Source organism: Microtus ochrogaster, chromosome 18, assembly GCF_000317375.1.
Source record: "Microtus ochrogaster isolate Prairie Vole_2 chromosome 18, MicOch1.0, whole genome shotgun sequence".
In the NCBI taxonomy this organism is placed as follows: Eukaryota; Metazoa; Chordata; class Mammalia; order Rodentia; family Cricetidae; genus Microtus; species Microtus ochrogaster.
Genome location: NC_022020.1, coordinates 2,779,442 through 2,799,780, shown reverse-complemented (window position 1 = coordinate 2,799,780; position 20,339 = coordinate 2,779,442). Strand labels below are relative to the sequence as shown.

Genomic DNA, 20,339 nt, shown 5'->3' with positions numbered 1-20,339 from the left:
TTGAATATATTTTCTGTGCCTTTTAGTTGGATTTCTTCTTCTTCTAACCCTGTTATTCTTTTTGGTTTTTTGAGACAGGGTTTCTCTGTGTAGCTTTGGAGCCTGTCCTGGAACTTGCTCTGTAGAAGGCTGGCCTCAAACTCACAGAGATACGCCTGTCTCTGTCTCTCAAGTGCTGGGATTAAAGGCGTGCGCCACCACCCACACACTGAGACAATGGGGATGTTCTATCGGGGAATTCACCAAGGCCAGCTGGCCTGGGTCTGAAAAAGCTTGAGATAAAACCGGACTTGCTGAACATAGCGGACAATGAGGACTACTGAGAACTCAAGAACAATGGCAATGGGTTTTTGATCCTACTGCATGTACTGGCTTTGGGGGAGCCTAGGCAGTTTGGATGCTCACCTTACTAAACCTGGATGGAGGTGGGCGGTCCTTGGACTTCCCACAGGTCAGGGAACCCTGATTGCTCTTCAAGCAGATGAGGGAGAGATACTTGATCGGGGGAGGGGGAGGGAGATGGGAGGCGGTGGCGGGGAGGAGGCAGAAATCCTTAATAAATAAATAAATTTAAAAAAAAAATAAAGGCGTGGGCCACCACTTCTCAGCTATCCCTATTATTCTTAGGTTTGGTCTTTTCATAGAGTCCCATATTTCCTGGGTATTTTGTGTTAAGCTTTTGTTGTATTTAACATTTTCTTTGACCCGTGAATATATTTCCTCTATTGTATCTTCAGCAGTGCCTTAGATCCTCTCTTCCATCTCTTATATTCTGTTGTTTTTGTTTACATATGTGGTTCCTGATGATTTACCCAAATTTCCTTTCCAGGATTCCCTCAGTTTCAGTTTGTGTTTTCTTTATTGTCTGTATTTCAGTTTTCAAGTCTTGAGTTATTTCTTTTATTCATTTAACTGCTTTTTCTTGGTTTTCTCTAAGGGATTTGTGGATTACTTCCAATTTTTTGTTTGTCTTTTCCTCCACTTTTTTAAGGGAATTTTTTGTTTCCTCTTTAACCACCTCAATCATTTTCATAAAGTTGGTTTTAAGGTCATTTTCTTCTTCATCTGCGTTGGGGTGGTTCAGATCTTGCTGTTGTAGAGCCACTAGTTTCTGGTGGTATCATATTGCTCTTTATGTTGTTGAGTATATTCTTACCTTGTTATCTACCACCAATTCCTCCAGTCAGTATTGGTGGAGCCTGTACTTCACGGGGTCCCTCTTCCTCTAATTGGTATAGTTGGGGGTTTGTGACTCCATTGGGCGCTCCTTCAGGTGCAGGCAGAGCAGAGCCTCCAGTGATCTCTCCTCTAGGTTCATGTGGACCCAAGGCCCACTCCTTGAGGTCGAGGCCGTGCACATATCACATGGGCCTCTTGAATGGACAGTTGAGTTGTTCCTAGTTTTGGGCAAAGATTAAGAAAAGTAAAGCAAGTTATTGTGCTGGTTTTGAACATTACCCTACAGAAGTAGATAAATCAGGGCCCTCTTGGTCATGAGTCAAGGACATTATCTTGAAAGCTTAGTGGGCTTGAATAATGAAAAGTCAAAGTGTTCCATACCCAGGTGTATGAACTTACTGTACCTCCACAGCAAACAGATGGCCTTTGAGTTGTAAGGTGGAGGGTGATTGCCTTGGAAAAAATTTAAAGGGTGAGGATTCAAAGTAAGAAAAATAGTACACAAATGAGCCTGCCATTCCCATTTAAAATCGTAGCATCCCGTTGAATTCAGAGGAGACAGTTTAGGAAATGTTACTAGATAGTACATATGTACAGAAATAGTGGAGAATAAGGGACGATCGTATTTGAGTACTAGCTTTAGGAGTTCATTCTTAGGCTGATCTTATGGTGTAGGCCTGTACTGTCAGCACTCAACAGGCTGAGGCAGAAGTATGAATTTAAGGTCAGTATAGGCTATACAGCAAAACATTATCTCAAAGTTTTTGTTGTTGTGTTTGGGCTGGGATACAGATCTGTGGCAGAGCACCTGCCTAGTATGGATGAGGCTCTTAGCTTTCAGGGGAGGGGTTCTTATTCAGCAAACATTTGAAAGTCAGTTGGCTAAGGAAAGCAGTATGTCAAGAGTAATGTGATAGCACTGCTAACTCAGCATAGGGAAAACAGGAAGAAAAGGAGAGTGTGTGTAAGAAAATGCTTTTGGCATTGATAGGTTAGTTAAAATAGATTGGGGATACAATGGACAGGGAAAGAAGTAAGTGAAAATTGGATTCTTTCTTAGGGCCCTGGGAAAAAGGTGCTTCTGCAGAAAAAAGAAATGGGTAAGATATGGAACCATGTCATGTGAGCTGCTGGCTGCTACAGGAATTAGAGGGCCATGTGGAGAAGGGATTTTGGAACAGAATGACACCCCCACTGGGCCCAGTCTTAGCAGAAGATTCCAGGGAGGCTAAATGAGCTCAGGATGTGTGACTTGGTGGAGCAGAAACATCAGTCAACAAATGGCGCCCACGTGGACAGCTGCATCCACATAAAGCCTGAGAGCTTGGGAAGTAATTCTAGACAGAAAAGAATAGAGTTAAACATGGCTTATTGATAGCAGCATTTTCTCAGGTGGGCTCTGTTTGCTAGAGGCAAGTGTGTCTCATTTAAGAGAAGCTTCCTGACTCAACTTTAGCTGCAAAAACTTTGCAGCCCTTTTAAGAGTTTCTGCCACAAAACACTTTAATGATGTTTCTGAATAGTCTACAACATTCTTCTTGGTGGTGGCATGGACCTTGAAACGCCATAGAAGTGTGGAAATAAACATAGCTTCAACCGGTACCTTTGCCATAAAGCTAGACTCTCAGCTAAAAAATGGGTTGGATCCAGCCGTCAAAGTCATGGCTTTAATCCTAACCATATTGCTTAGCAAATTAAAGACTCATGCGGTCAGAAAAAGAGAGATGTATAGTAAAGATAATTCAGATGAAGAAAACCTCTAAGTGATTTACAGTGTGTTTAAAAATATGTGTAAGTTTGGGAGAGAAAAAAAGGATAAAGTCCTTAAAAAAGAAAAAACGAGAGTGGTTGGGTGTAGTGGCGCATACCTTTAATCCCAACAGTTGGGAGGCAGAGGTAGACAGAGCTCTGTGAGTTCAAAGTGTGGTAGCACACACCTTTAATCCCAGCACTTGGGAGGCAGAGGCAGGGAGATCTCCGAATTCAAGGACAGCCTGGTCTACAGAGTAAGTTCTTGGACATCCAAAGATACACAGAGAAACCCTGACTCAAAAAGCCAAAAATTAAAAATAAAAATAAAAGAAATAGAGTTTAAAATAAAGCCACATAAAAGATGAAAAATACACAGAGAGTCTGGATACTGTATGTTATTGTGTTGTCTTTAAATTTTTTGATGGCTGAGAAAGGAACAAAAGCTACTAAAAGACATTTGATTATAAATGCTGCTGGATTAATCCACCATAAGTATTTTGAAAATGACTTGACTTCAAAATTTAAGTCAAAAGGTATGTTACTTTGGAGAAGAGGTTTTGCTTTTGTTTCCACAGGAAATGAAAGGCTAGGGATTTATTCTGGGGTAAGAAAAATCAGGTTTGATCAAGGAAGACCCCCTGAGAAATCTCCAATGGGAGTAGAAGGCCCAGATGATCCAGCTTTTCAGAGGACCTCTGTTGGGAGTTTTCTCTGAGTTCTGCATCCAGAACAGTTTTAAGACAGCTGGCTGAGGTGATCAAGCCTCACAGAATATTTTATTCAGGACTTGACCATAATTCAAAATTTTCTTTAGGTCCGGGCAGTGGTGGCTCACGCCTTTAATCCCAGCACTCGGGAGGCAGAGGCAGGCGGATCTCTGTGAGTTCAAGGCCACCATGGTCTACAAAGGGAGTTCCAGGACAGGCTCCAAAGCTACAGAGAAACCCTGTCTCGAAAAAAACCAAAAAAAAAAAAAATTTGTTTAGGACCCCGTAAGATTATCAACATCCCCAATCAGCAGGAAGTAGCCTAGAAAACTACACCCACATTCCCAAAAAATAGATTATGAATGTTTGCCTTTGTTTAGAATGTTGGTGACAAGTTGTTACTGATAATGATCAGGAAGAATGCTAAACAAGGGAGATTTGATTTAGAGTTCTTGTTTTGAAAACAAAAGGGGGGGCAAGTGCTGTGGGACAATGTTCTGTACCCTGTCAATTGTATTTTAATAAAATGCTGATTGGCCAGTAGCCAGGCAGGAAGTATAGGTGGGGCAAGGAGAACAGGGAATTCTGGGAAGAGTAAAGTTTCAGACTGCAGTCATCATCTAGACATAGAGGAAGCAACCTGTGACTTCCTCACCAAAAAAGGTACCAAGCCACATAGCTAACACAGACTAGAATTATGGGTTCAGATGTACGATATAAGAGTTAATAAGAAGCCGGGCGGTGGTGGCGCACGCCTTTAATCCCAGCACTCGGGAGGCAGAGGCAGGCGGATCTCTGTGAGTTCGAGGCCAGCCTGGTCTACAAGAGCTAGTTCCAGGACAGGAACCAAAAAGCTATGGAGAAACCCTGTCTCGAAAATCCAAAAAAAAAAAAAAAAAAAGAAAAAGAGTTAATAAGAAGCCTGAGCTAATAAGCCAATCAGTTTATAGTTAATGTAGACTTCTGTGTTTTGGGGGGACTGAATGACTGTGGGACCAGGCGGGACAGAAACCTCAGTCAGCAAGCTCTAATTTTTGAGACCTGAAGTGAGAGACTTGCCAGATTCTTCCTCAGCGCCTCCCTAAGTTCTTAGTGGCAGGACAGTCAAACTGAGGGGAGAATGAGGCCAGACTGAGGCGGGGTATGAAAGAAGGATGAAAGGAATGGGGATTCAGGAGGAAAGGCTGAGCATCTTAGGGATTGGGTACCCATCCTTGTGTTTCTGTGTGCAGTGCACCTGGACTGCTGACCAAGGAAAGAGCCTCTAAAATGGTGTAGCTGAGAATGCCCTCTTGTCTCCGCCTCCCAAGTGCTGGGATTACAGATATACAGCCATCATGTTCTATCTACAGCCTCAGCTTCCTTCTTCGAGACAGTTTCATTGATAGTCCAGGCTGTTCTCACACTCAGTGATCCTCTGGATCAGCTCCTGCATTCCAGGATTACAGGCATGAGCTGCCATGCCCAGCTGTATAATTCTTCTGTTCTTGTAACACGTGTGTCATTCTTCCTGATTCAGGTTTTAAAAGCATTCCGTCTCCAAGGCCATGAAGGACCTGTTTATTCCGTGCATGCTGTTTACGTGAGTGAGCCACCTGATGTGGTGCATTCTCTGATAGCTTCTGCAGCTGCAGATTCCACAGTTCGACTGTGGTCTAAAAAGGGCTCAGAAGGTAGGTTTGGAGGCTTTGTAATCTAGGTAAAAGAAGTAGAAGATGTGAAAGACTAACAGCTTACAAGAGCACTTGTAAGTGCCAACATTTCAAGCAACTTTGAAGTGTTACTCTAATATGAATGCTTCTTTTCTGATTTTTCAAAAATATCCCTTAACAAAACTATTTGCCTAAGTAAATTCCAACTAAGCCTTTTTAAATGAGCTATTTTTTTTCTCTGATCTTGTTGAAATTCAACATTTAATTAGTCAAAGTCACCGAGACCTGGGGTTGACTTCTCCATCTCTTTGCTGACACCCTAGACTAGTGATGCCACGCAGCTTCTTTAGGTCGATAAGCTCATGGTGAGTTTTTGTTTTTCAGTAAAATACCTTCAGACCTTGACCTTCGGGGATTCAACTATTCTGACTGTCTGCCTTTCTCTTTTGCCTGGAACTACTGGTGAGTGTCCTCCCATTTATTAAAAGAACAGCATAAGAAATGTTTGGGACCTTGATTTTGCATCTGTTACATTTGTCTCTCTTGTATTGGTGATCCAGCGGATGACCTCACACATGCTCAACATCCCTCTACCACCGAACTGTACTCACAAGCCCTGTATCTAAATGCTCTTACGAAGTAAGCAAACTGGACATTGAGATAAAGGGAGATAAAGGCAGAAGGATCAGGAATTCGAGGCTAGCCTGGACTACATGAGACTCTGTTTCAGAAACAGAACTACAGCAGATAAACTGAGGTGTTGATAATGTAACATTTATTACAGTATTCGAAAACAAAGTCTAGCTCATAAAATTAGGGCAACTATTAGAAATTTTGGTAGCTGAGATTTTATTGATGTAATATATTGCCAAATTGCTATTGCTGCTCATTGAATTTTTCATGGATGTATATAAATACAATTTGGAGAAAGTAATTCTTTGAAGGTGAAGATTGGGCTAAGTTGAAAGGTACTTAATTGTGTGAGCTTCTCAAGATGAGAATTCTTCATGTCCTGCATGGTGAGTTTAGTTTGGCTTCCCGTTTTCTTTAGCCACAGAAATGACAGTTGATGGGTCAGTGATTCTCTTTACCTCCTCCTTTACCTGGGGGGACAGGCCCTGCTGCTACAGGCATGGCCAGGAAACTCTAGCCTCTCCTGCTCTCTGTCCTCTATGGCAAGAGCTGGAGCTCTGGTTCCATGTTATGCAAAGGTGGCTGGGAAGTGAGGTTTGTTTTGCAACACATACCTTTCAGTCCTCTCAGAATTCCTATATTTGATTATGTGCTCTTTTATTTTAACATTTAATTCATTCTTAAGCCAAATGTAAAATCCTTGAAGTCAGAAAACACATGTAAAGATACTTAGGTAGCAGCTGATGCTGGGCTCAGAGGGTCTTCAGTATTCAGCTAGGCTAACGGTTTTTTTCCCCCTTTGTCCACTGGCTAGTATTGTAGAAATGCACCTTACTTGTTTTTTCTTGAAATTTATTTTGGTTAGGGGACAACTTTTGGGAGTGCTTCTGTCTGTGCACTCTAAGGCAAGGGCTCTCTTGTTTATATACTTCATGTATTCTAGGGTAGGTGGCCTACAACTTTCTGCCAGTTCTTCTGTCTGCCTCTCATCTTGCCGAGGAAGTGCTGGGATTACAGATGCACAACACCACATCTGGCTTTTTTTATGTGGGTCCTAGGGATTGAAGCCTTCTCCTCAGTCTCCTCCTTGCTCTTCACTTGCACTGTCTTTCACTCTCCTTCTGTCATAGTGCTCAGATTGGGCACACTGTCTCAGTACTTGCCATAACCGCTGATTAGAACTGTGTAGAGTGTCCCTTTATTCCTGTGTGATGATGTGGGGAGCAGAAGTTGGTTTCTTCACCCAGTGATCATAGCTGCAGTACTCACAGCCATGCCTGCTTTTCTTCCCAGTCCCAGTGTTGTCGTGTGGTGCTGATGACTGCAAAGTTCACATAGCTGTTCAACGGGATGGCCAGGTAACTAATGTTTTTTATTAAGAAACTAGAATTGTGTTTTGCTTAGCAATGCATCTTAATGTAGAAATTTTAAAATAGTTGCAAAATTCCAGCTGTTCAGTGTTTTCAGTGCTGTTCTATCTTGTGAACGTTTAAACTGCTTGAAGACAGTGACTAGGCCAACTAGTCACTGAGGTATCACACACCTCACTGACCCTCTTCTTCCTAGTTTCAGAAAGTGCTTTCTCTCATTGGACATGATGACTGGATAAGAGGAGCAGAGTGGGCAACCTTTGGTCAGTATGAGATTTTACTAGAAGTGCGCATGGCAGGGACAGATTTGTTTTCTTTGTGTTACATTGTCTACTGTCCCAGTCAGAAAAGAGACTTAAGTTGCTAAGCATGCATCTGGAGATTAGAAGACAGCACTGGGGAGCAGGAACAGGGGTTTCCTTTCAAGTCCCAAAATCACACTCAGGCTCGGTGGCAGGTATCATTGCCCACTGAGCCATCATCTCTCTGGCTCAGAAAAGGGGATTCTTAACTCTTGTTAGCTATTGATTGGGTGGTGAAGAATGGAGTAAACTGATATTTACAAGATGACTTGACAAGAAGTACTTGTCTTATATGTATGTAGATGTTCTTGAAAAATTCTTTCTAGAACTTTGTGGCCTAGCTATAGAGAACCACCTGTTGTTATATACGTATTTATTAACATTGTGTATATATTTTTGCCAATGCCATTAAAAATGAATTCCAGCCAAATAAATGAAGGATAAGGAAGCAAAGTCTAATATTTTTGGATCTAGAAATATACACACATCATAGATGAAAAAGTCTTATAACTAAATTTACTACATAACACTGTTTTAAAAACTAATGTAACATGTATTTTCTAAATAGGTAGTGACCTTTTCCTAGCCAGCTGTTCACAGGATTGCATGATAAGAATATGGAGACTGTATAGGAAACCACCGCTTTTGAAAAATGAAGGAAACTTAAGAACTGTGAGAATGAAGGAAAGTACTTTCACTGTACGACATGGAGGTGGGTAACAGTGACGTGTTTGTTGTGACATACTCAGCTCTGCTAGCTGTTTTATTTGTCTGGGTCTCCACACATCTGTGTGAAGGTTAGTCTTTTATTTTTATGTGAGATCTATCATTTTTCATGTTTGAAACCCTTTTATAAACTGTGTTAGTCAGGTCTTTTTAACTGTTGAACGTTATGCCTACTGTTTACCAGTGACTTAATCTGTGAGATGTTGCAAGCATAGCCTCGGTTACCTAAAAGCCCAGTGTGGATTCTGGTCCTGTGGAATACGTTCATAAGAGACAAGCTAAATTCTTTCTTTACATTTGAGTGCCATATGTAATCCAGATTTTCTTATAATGTTGTAATAGACTGGCTTGCCACTCATAGATCCTATTGGAGATATAGCTAGGCCAAAATATAAAAGTTTTCATTTCTTTGTTTTTAAAGCCTGTAATATGAATTTAGCTTCCCTTATTCATTTATGCTAAATTTTTAAAAAAGTTGATAGTTATCAAGTATATAAGCAAGGAGGCTGACTCTCCTGCTTGTGTTACTTATTTGTTTGGTTTTTTGTTTTTCTGTTTACTTAACACAGGGTATCATGTATTCCAGGTTGGCCTCCTTGACTCTTGAACCTCCTCCTCCTTATACCTTCTAGATGTTGTTGTATTGGAGAACTGCACCACATTGTCCTGTTAATGTCAAACTGGCTGTGCTGGACACACTCATTCTCTCAACTGAGTTAAAGCCCCAGCCCTTGGTTATGCTTTAATACTACTATTTTTTTTTTTGCGGGGGTGGGGGGTGTATGTATTTTCAGTTGTGCTGGAAATTAACTCAGGGTTTGCATGTGCTAGGCAATAGTGACTGAACTACACTCGCAGGCCTGATTTTTGAGCTGATATAAATTGTATGTGTGATGTTTCAAAATATAAATGTGTGGTTTTGCTTTTTAATCGCTATGTAACAGCCTTTGCAGGAATATTTCAAATATATTCTTTAGGCCTGGCGGTGGTGGCGCACGCCTTTAATCCCAGCACTTGGGAGGCAGAGGCAGGCGGATCTCTGTGAGTTCGAGACCAGCCTGGTCTACAATAGCTAGTTCCAGGACAGGCTCCAAAACCACAGAGAAACCCTGTCTCAAAAAACCAAAAAACAAAAAACAACAAAAAAAACCCCACAAATATATTCTTTAATATTTACTCATGCCCACATAGAGAAAAATGTAGGGGAAAATTCATTTTTAGCTCTTTTTTTAGTGGGTGAGGTTAATGAAGTTTAGAATTCTTGTTCTTTTTGCTGAATCTGGATTATTATGTTTTGTTCTAATTTCTTGCCATAATTACACAACAGACTTGATTCTGCAAGTGTTCCTTTTAAAAGAGCTGTGAGGAAAGGGTGTCTGTTGTTTCTGTTGTAGATACTAGCATCACGTGTGCGATGGCCCTGGAGACCCTGCTGGCTGGACATGAGAACTGGGTAAACGCAGTTCATTGGCAGCCTCCATTTTACAAAGGTAGGAGGGAAGTAGAGAGCTCTTGCTTCCAGGATTAAATGTAACCGTGTTTTACATATAAACAGTATTACAGCTGACTGGAGGATTGCTTTGGGCATACCTGAAGTTCATAAACGTGAGGCGTTTGTAAGCTGGCCTGTGTAATTACCGTACCGGCAGCAGCTCCACTGAAACTTGTACTCAGGCAGGCTGACCGGTTATGTTTCTTTAAAGTTCCTATGTGATTTGAGAGCTTAAGAAAAATTGAGTCAAGCCAACCATACTGGACCCTCACTCTTGGAAGTGTGGAAGTGGTGATAATGGGAGATGGTATTTGTGAGAAACACCTTTCCCTTGTTTCTTTTGCCTTTAACCTCTGCCTCTGGAGGGGCAGGGTTACCCTCAGACTGCTGCTAGTATACGGCTAGTTCTTGTTCTTAGGAACAGGAGTTATTGATGCGCAGATGACCATCGACCACCGCTCAGCTCTTGGGTTGAACACATTTGCCACAGTGTCTTCATCATTTTATCTTTTGTAGCTAGCTCCAATGTATGCCATGTAGCCTTGTCTAGTGATTTCTCTCTTCCCAGCCCATCCCCCCTCCATCTCCTGACCCATGTGCTCTGTTGTCATTAACAGATACCTGTACCTGCTTTCTCCCAGCTCTGTAGCTGAGGGCAAACAAGCTGTGCGATTTACTGTTTCCTTTCTAGCAGCTCAAGTTTAGTTCAAAACTAAAAAAAAAATATTGGTGAGTATGATGGTACACACATGTAATCTCACCACTAGAGAGGCTGGGGAAAGAGGATTGTGAGTTTGTAGCCAGGCTGAACTACATAGTAAAGTCCCATTTCAGTAGAAAAGAAAGAGGTGAGCATGGTAATATATAGTGGTAATTCTAGCAGTCAGGAGTCTGAGATAGGAGGATTACAAGATCAAGGCTAATCCATCTTGAATAACAACACCTTATTTCAAATACACACATGAATACACAAAAAGGAAGAAAGTCTATACACTCATTTTTGCTAATTTGAAGCTGTGTTTCTACCAGTAAAAATAAGAAAAAGAGGGACTTGAGAGAGCTATTTGACACCTTCTTTGGATTTTAAGGGTGCTTGCACTTACACACATAGACACATAATTAAAAATCTTTAAGTAAATAAAGAAGAGGAAGCTGTTTTTTTGACTGAGCACTTACACCAAGACCAAGTCAAAGATATAGAAAGTCAAAGTGGAATCACTAATTTCACATTTCCACACTCGAATGAAGCTCTTTGTTTGGCCTTCAAAGAAAGAGGTGGGGAGTCGGTATCAGAGGCTGGAGGGATGGATCACTTCTTAGAGTACCCCCTGCTCTTACAGAGACCCGAGCTGGTTCCCAGGACCCATGTCAGGCAGTTCATAAAGACTTGTAATTCCGGGGAATCTAATGCTCTTTAATGACCTCTGCATGCACAGCATAAATCTGCCCATACAGGTGAGCAGATGCCCTCACACATACATCTATAATACATAGTTAAAATGTTCAGAAAGGGCCTGGAGAGATGGCTTTTGCAGAAGATCCAGACAGTCCCCAGCATCCATGTCAGTTCACTATCAACTGCTAACTCCCAACTATAGAGGGATCAGACACCACTGTACATACTCACATAGAGATGTAAATACAGACATAATTCAAAATAGTAAAACAAATTTATGTTTAAAAATATATATTACTTAAAATTTTTGTATTAGAGAGAAAACCTCCAGCTTTTCTGTAGTTCAAGAACTTTGAAGCTTTCCTCCATTCTTCTGTAGAGACATAGTGCTAAGTTCAATGCCTGTCAGACCTAGGCATGTTTATTGAACTTGAATTTCATGTTTATGTAGTGATGGACAGCATTGTTGTCATTGACAAAACTTGGTACTAATATGTGCACACCATTTTTCATTACACATGTACATATTTAGACATATAACTATGTTGGTTCATGTTGCTAGCTTATTACTCTTTAATACTCCATTGTCTGAATCTATCACAACTTGTTTATGTTAAAGGTAGATCTTATGGCTGTTTGTACGGTTTTGGAGACTGGTTCCTGGGCTGGTCTTGACCTTAAAGCAGTTGTGCTTTAAGTGCCGAGGTTATAGGTGTGGGTTCTCACATCTGGCTTTGCACACCTTTGCTGTTGCCATCAGTGCTATGTGCCTTTCTGTTTTGTTCAATCAGACTCAGACTCCGCTTGTTGATGGTTTAAAAATTCGTTTTTTTCTCTTTAGATGGTGTTCTGCAGCAGCCAGTGAGACTGCTGTCCGCCTCCATGGACAAGACCATGATTCTCTGGGCTCCAGATGAAGAGTCAGGGATTTGGCTAGAACAGGTAAGGTGTGGATATTTAAGCAATACAAAATGGAGCTTTTTAAAGTCAGTATATCCACCCCAAATCTATATTCCTAGAGATGTAAATTTTCTCTCTTTGTATACATTAAATGAGCTATAACTTCGTCTCTGGACTGCTTCTCTAGTGTGAGAATTGGACCTGTTGATTGATAACTGTTTTTCTGTTCTTGTGTAGGTTCGAGTAGGTGAAGTAGGTGGAAATACCCTGGGGTTTTATGATTGCCAGTTTGGAGAGAATGGGACCATGATCATCGCGCATGCATTCCATGGAGCACTGCACCTTTGGAAGCAGAGTACAGTAAACCCAGTACGAGCATATGGACTCCTTGCTGACTTGTGCTTTCCCAGTAGACACATTTAAGCAGAGATGACTTTCCTTTCTAAAGATAGGATGTGGTATTTAAACCAAGTTAGAAGTTTGGGCTTTTCTAGGAAGGAAAATGCAGAGTTGTCCAGTAGTGTGACAGTACTGAATGATGCCCAAATGTTATTCATGTGGGGCTGAAATGTGGCTCTGTGGCATTAGTCTAGTTTATGTGAGACCCTGGGTTGTCTGCCCTGACCTCCCATCGTGTCAGTCTGGATGCTAGCTAAGTTTTAAATTTAATAAATAAATAAGAGTATTGAATGAAATGTGACTTGGATATTTTGAGTGTGTATCAGATAGCTTCCTTTTAAAAATATATTTTACATATTTTTATTTTGTGTATGTGTTGGTGTATAAGTGTAAAGGTTAGAAGACAACATAGACACAACTTTCTCCTTATACCATGTGGGTCCTGGAGATGAAGTTTAGGTCATCAGGTTTTGTGACCAGTGTCCCTATTTGTTGAGTCATCTCACTAACCTAGTAGCTTCCTTTCTAAAGTACATATTCATGGATTTGCATCACTTTTAGTTTATGGCCTTTGAAATAATCACCTCTGAGGTTTTAACTTCTTTTATTGAAGACTTAGTCTTACAGCCTTCATTTGAACTTAGCCTTTAAGATTACTTCCACAGTTAAAACAACCAATAAATCTATGACAATGTTAGTTTAGAGTTATTTTTTTAAGGTGAATTCTGTTTCCTTAACTCAGACTCTTTGAGGGTGTTTGCAGAAGGAAAACACTAGATGAGGGAGAAGGCCCCCAGATCTGAAAACAATTTCACTGTGCTTATGCATAGGATTTACCATGTGTGGGGTAGAGAGTTGATTTTTTTAAGTGGGCTTTTTTTTTTTTTTAGAACAGTGGTAGATTGACCACAAACTGAGCCTGAAGCAGAGTGCCTGCATACCCCAGACCCAGTGCTCATGGGCTTCACTGACTATCAGCAGCCCACACCAGAGTGCTCCATTTATTTACAATCAGGATTAATTATTTAAAGATTTATTTTTAGGTGTTTGTGTGTGGGTATGTGCATGTGAATACAGGTGCCCAGAATAGAGACCAGAAAAGGGTGCTAGATTCCTTGGAACTGGAGCTGTAGGCAGATGTGAATTGACTGGCATGGGCTGGGAACCGAATTAGGGTAGTCTGGAAGAGCAGTGCACACTCCTAACCACCGAGCTGTCTTCCTGACCCTTCAAGATTGATTTTTATTTATTTTTCAAAGATTTATTTTGTATGTGTGAATGAACATATGCTCAGTGTATGTGCAAGTGCTCACACTTGCCTGTGCACAGAAGCCAGGAGAGGGTCAGATTCTTTGAGAGCTAGAGTTGTAGGCATTTGCAGGATGCTTGGCTTGCTCCGTGGGTGCTGAGATCTGAACTCTAGTCTTCATGATTCTTCAGCAAGCACTCTTAACCACCGAGCCGTCTCTCCAGCCCAGGGCTGTTTTTTTATGAGCAAGTAGGGAGTTGCTACGGGAGACTTTACTAGTAATCCCAAAGTGCTGTCTGTGAACTGCAGCTTGTTGTAATCACTCCTTAGAGCTTGCTTTAGAACTTGTATGGCTTAGTTTAATTATTTATTAAGAACAAGTATGGTAGTTCATGCCTATAATTCCAGCACTTGGAGACAGATATAAAAACATCAAGAATTCCTTGCCAGCCTTTGGTGTGCAGAGCAGAGTTTGGCACCAGTCTGTGTTACATGAGACCCTGTTTCAATATAACAAAAGAAAAAGTATTATTGACTATATCATTAGGGTTGGCTTTAAACGACCTGCTAGTTGCATAATCAATTTCATTTCCTCTCTTAGTTTTATTCCCTGTTGAGTTTATTAAGAAAGGCTCTGGGGACAGGTACATGGCACACCCTATTATTACCTGTATTCATGGTTGCTGTTGTGAGCTGAATAGGTGGACCAATTTGATGTCGTTCATTTTTCTGTCCTTTATATCCATAAATCCTTTAACTTTTGCTTTGCTTTGTTTTGTTTTGTTTTCAGGCAGGGTCTCTCTATGTAGCTCTGGCTGTCCTGGAGCTCACATATAGACTAGGCTGATGTCACAGAGCTCTGACTGCCTTTGCTTCCCTAGTGCTGGTTTTAGGGTGTTTGATACCACACCTGACTCAGTTTTTTAACTTAATATAGAAACCCTTTAGGTCCACACTCAAATTTAGTCTCATTTTACTCAATATTCTTTCTTCATTATGGAGTTTAATAAATACTCAGCAATCATGTAGTATGTGCTATCACTGCATACTTCATGAGTATAAATTCAATTCTAATACATTTGTGTGGTGGTCACTTTTATTTACCTGTTTTGCAGGAGAGTTGATAGACAGGTAGTATCAGGCTGTCTTGACTGCTGGGAAATTTGCCATAAACACTGTTTCAAAGGATATGGTCGATTGGGAAACAATCAGCTCCTTTTATTTTATGATCTTGTCTTGAACATTTAGTTTTACAGCTTTCCTCTTGATGGTCCTTGTTTATCTTGGTATATGTTATCATTTTTATTGCAGAGACAGTGGGTTCCAGGCATTGTCATTTCAGGACACTTTAGTGGTGTCCAAGACCTAATATGGGATCCAGAGGGAGAATTCATTATCACCACTAGTACTGATCAAACAACTCGCCTTTTTGCTCCATGGAAGAGACGAGGCTATCAGGTAAGATGCTTTCCTGCTTAACTCAAGACCTTCTTTCCATTGAAATCTCCTATGGAGCAGTCTCCTCAGCTCTTGAAAAGGACTGATTTTGAATCATTTTTATTTTATCTGTTGTGTTTTAACTTCAGGAGACTTGGCATGAGATTGCAAGGCCTCAGATACATGGTTATGACCTGAAATGTTTAGCAATGATTGATCGGTTTCAGTTTGTGTCTGGAGCAGATGAAAAAGTTCTTCGTGTTTTTTCTGCTCCTCGGAATTTTGTGGAAAATTTTTGTACCATTTCAGGGCAGTCACTGAATTATATGCTTTGCGATGTAAGTATTCCTCTAAATCTTTTATTTCGATCTTTTTCTTTCAAATTTAAAAAAGTTTGCTTCAGGCTGTAGATGTAGCATACAGGTAGGAAAGAAGTCATATCACATGTGTCTGGTTTGATAGACTTACATGAATTGTCGCATGTAATGATGTAAATATTAAACACAGGCTAGAGAGATGGCTCAGCAGTTAAGAACATTTGCTGTTCTTGCAGAGGACCTGAGTTTGGTTTTCAGCACCCACAATAGCTTAAGCATATTCCTGGCTTACTCATATCTTAAATTAACCCATTTCTATTAACCTGTGTATCGTCACATGGCTGTGGCTTATGGGGTTAAGTTTCATCCAGTGTTTGTCTCCGGCAGGGGCTACATGGCTTCTCACTGACTCCGCCTTTTTTCTCCCAACATTCAGTTTAGTTTTCCCTCCTAGCTCTATTCTGCTAAGCCACTGGCCAAAACAGATTTATTCATTAACCAATAAAAGCAACACATAGACAGAAGGACTTCCCACACCATCTAGCCTTAATGAAAATGTTTTGATAGGACTTCTTTTATATTACAAGTACATTTTTATTTTTGTTTATTTATACCTGCTTTTTGCATAAGATTCGGGCTACTTGCAAATATATGTGAATTTTGTTCTAGAATACAGATTGTATTTCTTAGCGTGTATATGGCCCATGGTTCTAGCATTGAAGAAAACAAATAGCATGGATTATAAGATGATAAAGTAGGTGATGTATGCCTTTAATCTCAGCACTTGGAAGTCAGAGGCTGGCAGTGTGTATGAATTCAAGGCTAGCCTGGTCTTTATAGTGAGTTCTAGATCAGTCAAGGCTGCATAACTGTCTTAAAAATCCAAATAAATAGTGAGTAATAAATAATAAAGTACTGGAAATGAAGTGGGAAGACAGTTGGCTATAGAGAATGGTTCTCTTGCACATAGTGTCTGTGTATACTTTATTACTAAGAGTTGGGTCCCAGGTAAAGCTAGAAGAGGAGAAGCAGCAAGCAAGGGAAGGCCAGAGCTGTTGGCTGGAGTGAAGAGGGAATGAGAGTTGAAGGCAAGTGTGCAGGGCTTTAGGTGGCAGGTACAGTTCATATTGTGCTGTTGAAAGAATGTGATGAAAAGCATTTTGTAACCAAGAGTATTGTGTGGGAGCCCAGCGATCAAGGGGGAAGCCAGGAGCAGTGTGGGAAGGCAGAGAGAGCAGAGTGGTGGGAAATGAAGTTCAGCTTTACTTGGCAGCACCTCATGCCTCTGCTTTCTCAGTCGCTGAAGGCAGTTGCTTCTCTTCTGCTTGCTCCTGCTATTGCTGAGCAGTTGGAACAAGACCCAGAGGGAGCTCAGACTAGAGCAGGTCCAGGATCTGACCAGCTCTAGGAAAGGAACGAAGTGGGGTTTTCTGGGATTCCAGGAAAAGTTTAGCTCCAGACACATTTGCTCCTGTGTGCTAGAGCACAGGTACCCTGTGGCTTCCAGTGGTTCTCACTGATTTTGACTACTTGGTATTTGATATTGACTGTTGTTGGGTAAGCATCAGGCTTGCTTCTCACTGCCCTTCTCTACAGTGTAGTGTATCATGCAGCACCTCACTCCCAGGTAGCCATTCTCAGACATTTGCTATTTTAAATTCCTATCACTCATGAGTCTAGTTCCAGCCTGTGTGTTAAAGTTGAATTGGTAAGCACTCAGCATATGGTTGAATACCATTTTTGATAGTTAGAGTATGGCTCACATGTGAGTGCAGGATCTAGGCAGAGTATTGTTTCTTCAGATCATACTTCACGAAGTTATAAAGTAGCTTTAAGTTATGTACATATGTCTAATAAAAATGACATGACCTTGCTTTTTTGAGCAACATCCTTGTTTCAGGGACATCCCTTGAGGCTTTCTTGGTGGGTGGAGTTTGACCTTGCATTTCAGCCAGGTGGCTGGGTGGCTTACCTGGTGGAGGTGGGATGGTGGGTAGAGCCTGTCTGTTGGAGAGGGGTTGTTGGAAGTGGCACCTGTCAGTTCAGGAGTTGGAAAGATGGCAGACAGCCACACAAATCAGTCTCGAAACATTCTCAGCATTTATGAACATCACTTTTTTTGTGGTACTTGAGATATCAGTAACTTTTAGTGTCTGTAATATACATATTGTGCTTTTCATTCTAGGAAAACAATGAACTCCCAGAAGGAGCCACTGTTCCTGCTTTGGGGTTGTCAAACAAAGCTGTCTTTGAGGGTAAGAATTTAGTCTTGAAAATTATTGAATTTACTTAAAATTTAGTTACAGATTTCCATGCACCCATTGCTTCTTTAGGCCTGTTCTAACATTTTGTAGTAACTGCTCTGTTCACATGTGGCCCACTGGCACAGGTGCAGTTTTCACCAGGACTTCCCAGAGCACTCCAAGATTGTAAGCAATTTGAAGGGTCAGTTATATATGCCAGAAAACTTGTAAATACCTAGGTAAAAGCAAATGGACAGAATCCTTATGGAATTCATTCCTGCTTTAAGAGCTAGTTAGGAAAATACTGAAGTAGAAAAGCCTTTGCAGTCTCATGGACAGAACTCTGAAATACACTATTTGGAAGGGCGGCTCCTCTCTGGTATGTGGCTTTGAGACATTGTCATGGCAACTCCATTCATGATGTCCGTGTTTCTCTAAACTAGGAGACTTGGTCACTCAGAATTCTGATGAGGAGGAGCTTTTAACTAGCCCTGCCTTTGGGTATCCTGAAGTGATTTTTCAGCCTGCTATCCTTTCTGGTAAGACATAACGAGCAGACAAGCTACGCACAATCTGTACTCTGTCGCTGTGTGCCTATTTTATTTTCTTGTGCTTTTATTTTCTATTTAGCTAAAATTGGAAAAAGACAATTGTATTAAAAATTTATTGTAGAATTAAAATTGTATTGCAGAGCCTCCCACTGAGGATCACCTTCTGCAGAACACCTTGTGGCCTGAAGTTCAGAAACTGTAAGTGAAGCTGTGGTTTTAGAGTCAGTCATAGCTTGAGGGTCCCTTTAGGACTTGGCTTTCTCTTCCCCTTCCTCCTACCTACATTTACCTCCTTCCCAATAGAGTTTCATAGGAGTGAGAATCAAATCTCGCATGGATTTGTTTTCTTCTTTATGTTGGTTTTTATTATGTTTATTAGTTGGTTGGTGTTAATTTCCCAGGAAGAGAAGTGTAATATATTATGTGCTTTTGTTTGTTATTCAACCAGTTGGTTTTTTCTTTGTTGGTTCCCATCAGCATCTTTTCATGGTTGTTTATTGGACTGGCAGACATTAGACATGAAAACCTGTGTGTTAATCTGATCATTTTGATGAGTTACATTACCTTTGGAAGCTAAAGTTTTTCTTTGGTTTCTTACTTTTCCCCTAAATAGTTGCCTAGGTAAGACGTGATGTTCTTTAAGGAGTTGTGTGTTAGGTCAAGGGAATTGTCCTTTTCACTTTGAAATTTTTTGCAATGTAAGAATAAATACATTGCTAATTCAGAAGGCATGTTTTCTCCTTAAATTACAGGTATGGACACGGCTTTGAGATAGTTTGTGTTACTTGTAACAATTCTAAGACTCTGCTTGCCTCTGCTTGTAAGGTAGGACATTTATGGTGTCTGTGTATGTTTTAGTTTTACTTGGTCATGGGTATTTGGGGTCATTGAACTTTTTGTAAATATGGCAGATATAGGCAATATTCCACATGAAATGAGCCTTCCAGGTGCCATTGCCTGAACCTTTTTTCTTATGTTCTCTTTTCCTCATCTCTCTTTAAAAACATGTGATTAAATAGATTTTAAATCTATTTTAGCTACTCATTTATTCTTAGAGTTGATCCTTGAACAGTTTGGGTCTTGGGGTGCTGATCCCTATGCTCACACTCAAAAAATGCATATGACCTGACCAGTGATTAACCACTGAAGAAAATGTCCTCTGCAGCCAGTTAAGCAGGCCAGGTCTTTTCCTCACAGGAGTATGCAGTGACTGCAACAGCTCGCTCCTTGGGTTGTCATAAGGAACTTTGGAGACAGTTCTCTAGTATGTGTTTGCATGTTTCAGATCTCGTGCTGTCCTCAGTCTGGGCTCCTGCAGTGTATGAAGAGTGCCTTGGAGAACCTCAGAACAGTGGTCAGGGCTCATATTGGCCAGGGCATCACGTCTACACCAAGCTGTAGAATAAAGAACATGTGATTGAGGCCCTGTGCAGGGCCAATTCAGGTTCCAAAGAACTGAGGCTTCCCCAAGTTTAGTGCAGATGATCTTTGTAATCATTACAGCTTGAATGGAAAGGCATCCTGGCAGCCGGGAGCAAAGGAATACCACATAGTCATACAACACAGCAAATGTCACAGAGAGATTTATTGGGAAAAAAACAGGAGGGTGGCTGCCTCAATTTGGGTGAGAAACAGCAGCAAACTGAACAGGATACAGAACTTATACAGAGTTTCTTGGGAAGGGGTGGAACTTTTCAGGGTAGAGCTTTCCAGGGTGGAGATTGGTGGGGTTTCATGTTCTGTAGGATGGGGGCAGGGTCCATCAGTAAGATAGAAGCTAGTTTACAGTTTGGTCAGTCAGGCCATTTTCATCCTAGCAAGGAGCTTGGCAGCATGTAGACAGACTTGCTGTTGGTGGAGAATCTTGGAGTTCTGCATCCGGATCCATAAGTAGTAGGAAAAAAAGACACTGAGACTGGCATGGGTCCCTGAAACCTCAAAGCTCAGCCCAGTAATACTGTTCCCCTGACAAGGAAGCTCAGCCCAGTAATACTGTTCCCCTGACAAGGAAGCTCAGCCCAGTAATACTGTTCC

General features: G+C 41.0%; 1 protein-coding gene and 1 pseudogene across 1 annotated transcript in view; both read left to right on the top strand.

Moving 5' to 3' along the window:
* Window positions 1-20,339, top strand: part of Elp2 (elongator acetyltransferase complex subunit 2) — a 41,506-nt gene that overhangs the window by 11,245 nt on the left and 9,922 nt on the right. Inside the window, exons 4-17 of the mRNA XM_005355733.3 lie at window positions 5,158-5,311; window positions 5,675-5,752; window positions 7,217-7,281; window positions 7,490-7,556; window positions 8,164-8,307; window positions 9,716-9,811; window positions 12,051-12,151; window positions 12,347-12,478; window positions 15,069-15,215; window positions 15,344-15,532; window positions 17,697-17,766; window positions 18,198-18,293; window positions 18,446-18,503; window positions 19,058-19,130. Of these exons, the coding sequence (XP_005355790.1) occupies window positions 5,158-5,311; window positions 5,675-5,752; window positions 7,217-7,281; window positions 7,490-7,556; window positions 8,164-8,307; window positions 9,716-9,811; window positions 12,051-12,151; window positions 12,347-12,478; window positions 15,069-15,215; window positions 15,344-15,532; window positions 17,697-17,766; window positions 18,198-18,293; window positions 18,446-18,503; window positions 19,058-19,130 (1,470 nt within the window). The remainder of the gene's footprint in view (window positions 1-5,157; window positions 5,312-5,674; window positions 5,753-7,216; window positions 7,282-7,489; window positions 7,557-8,163; window positions 8,308-9,715; window positions 9,812-12,050; window positions 12,152-12,346; window positions 12,479-15,068; window positions 15,216-15,343; window positions 15,533-17,696; window positions 17,767-18,197; window positions 18,294-18,445; window positions 18,504-19,057; window positions 19,131-20,339) is intronic.
* On the top strand, window positions 19,465-19,564 carry LOC113457134 (annotated as a pseudogene).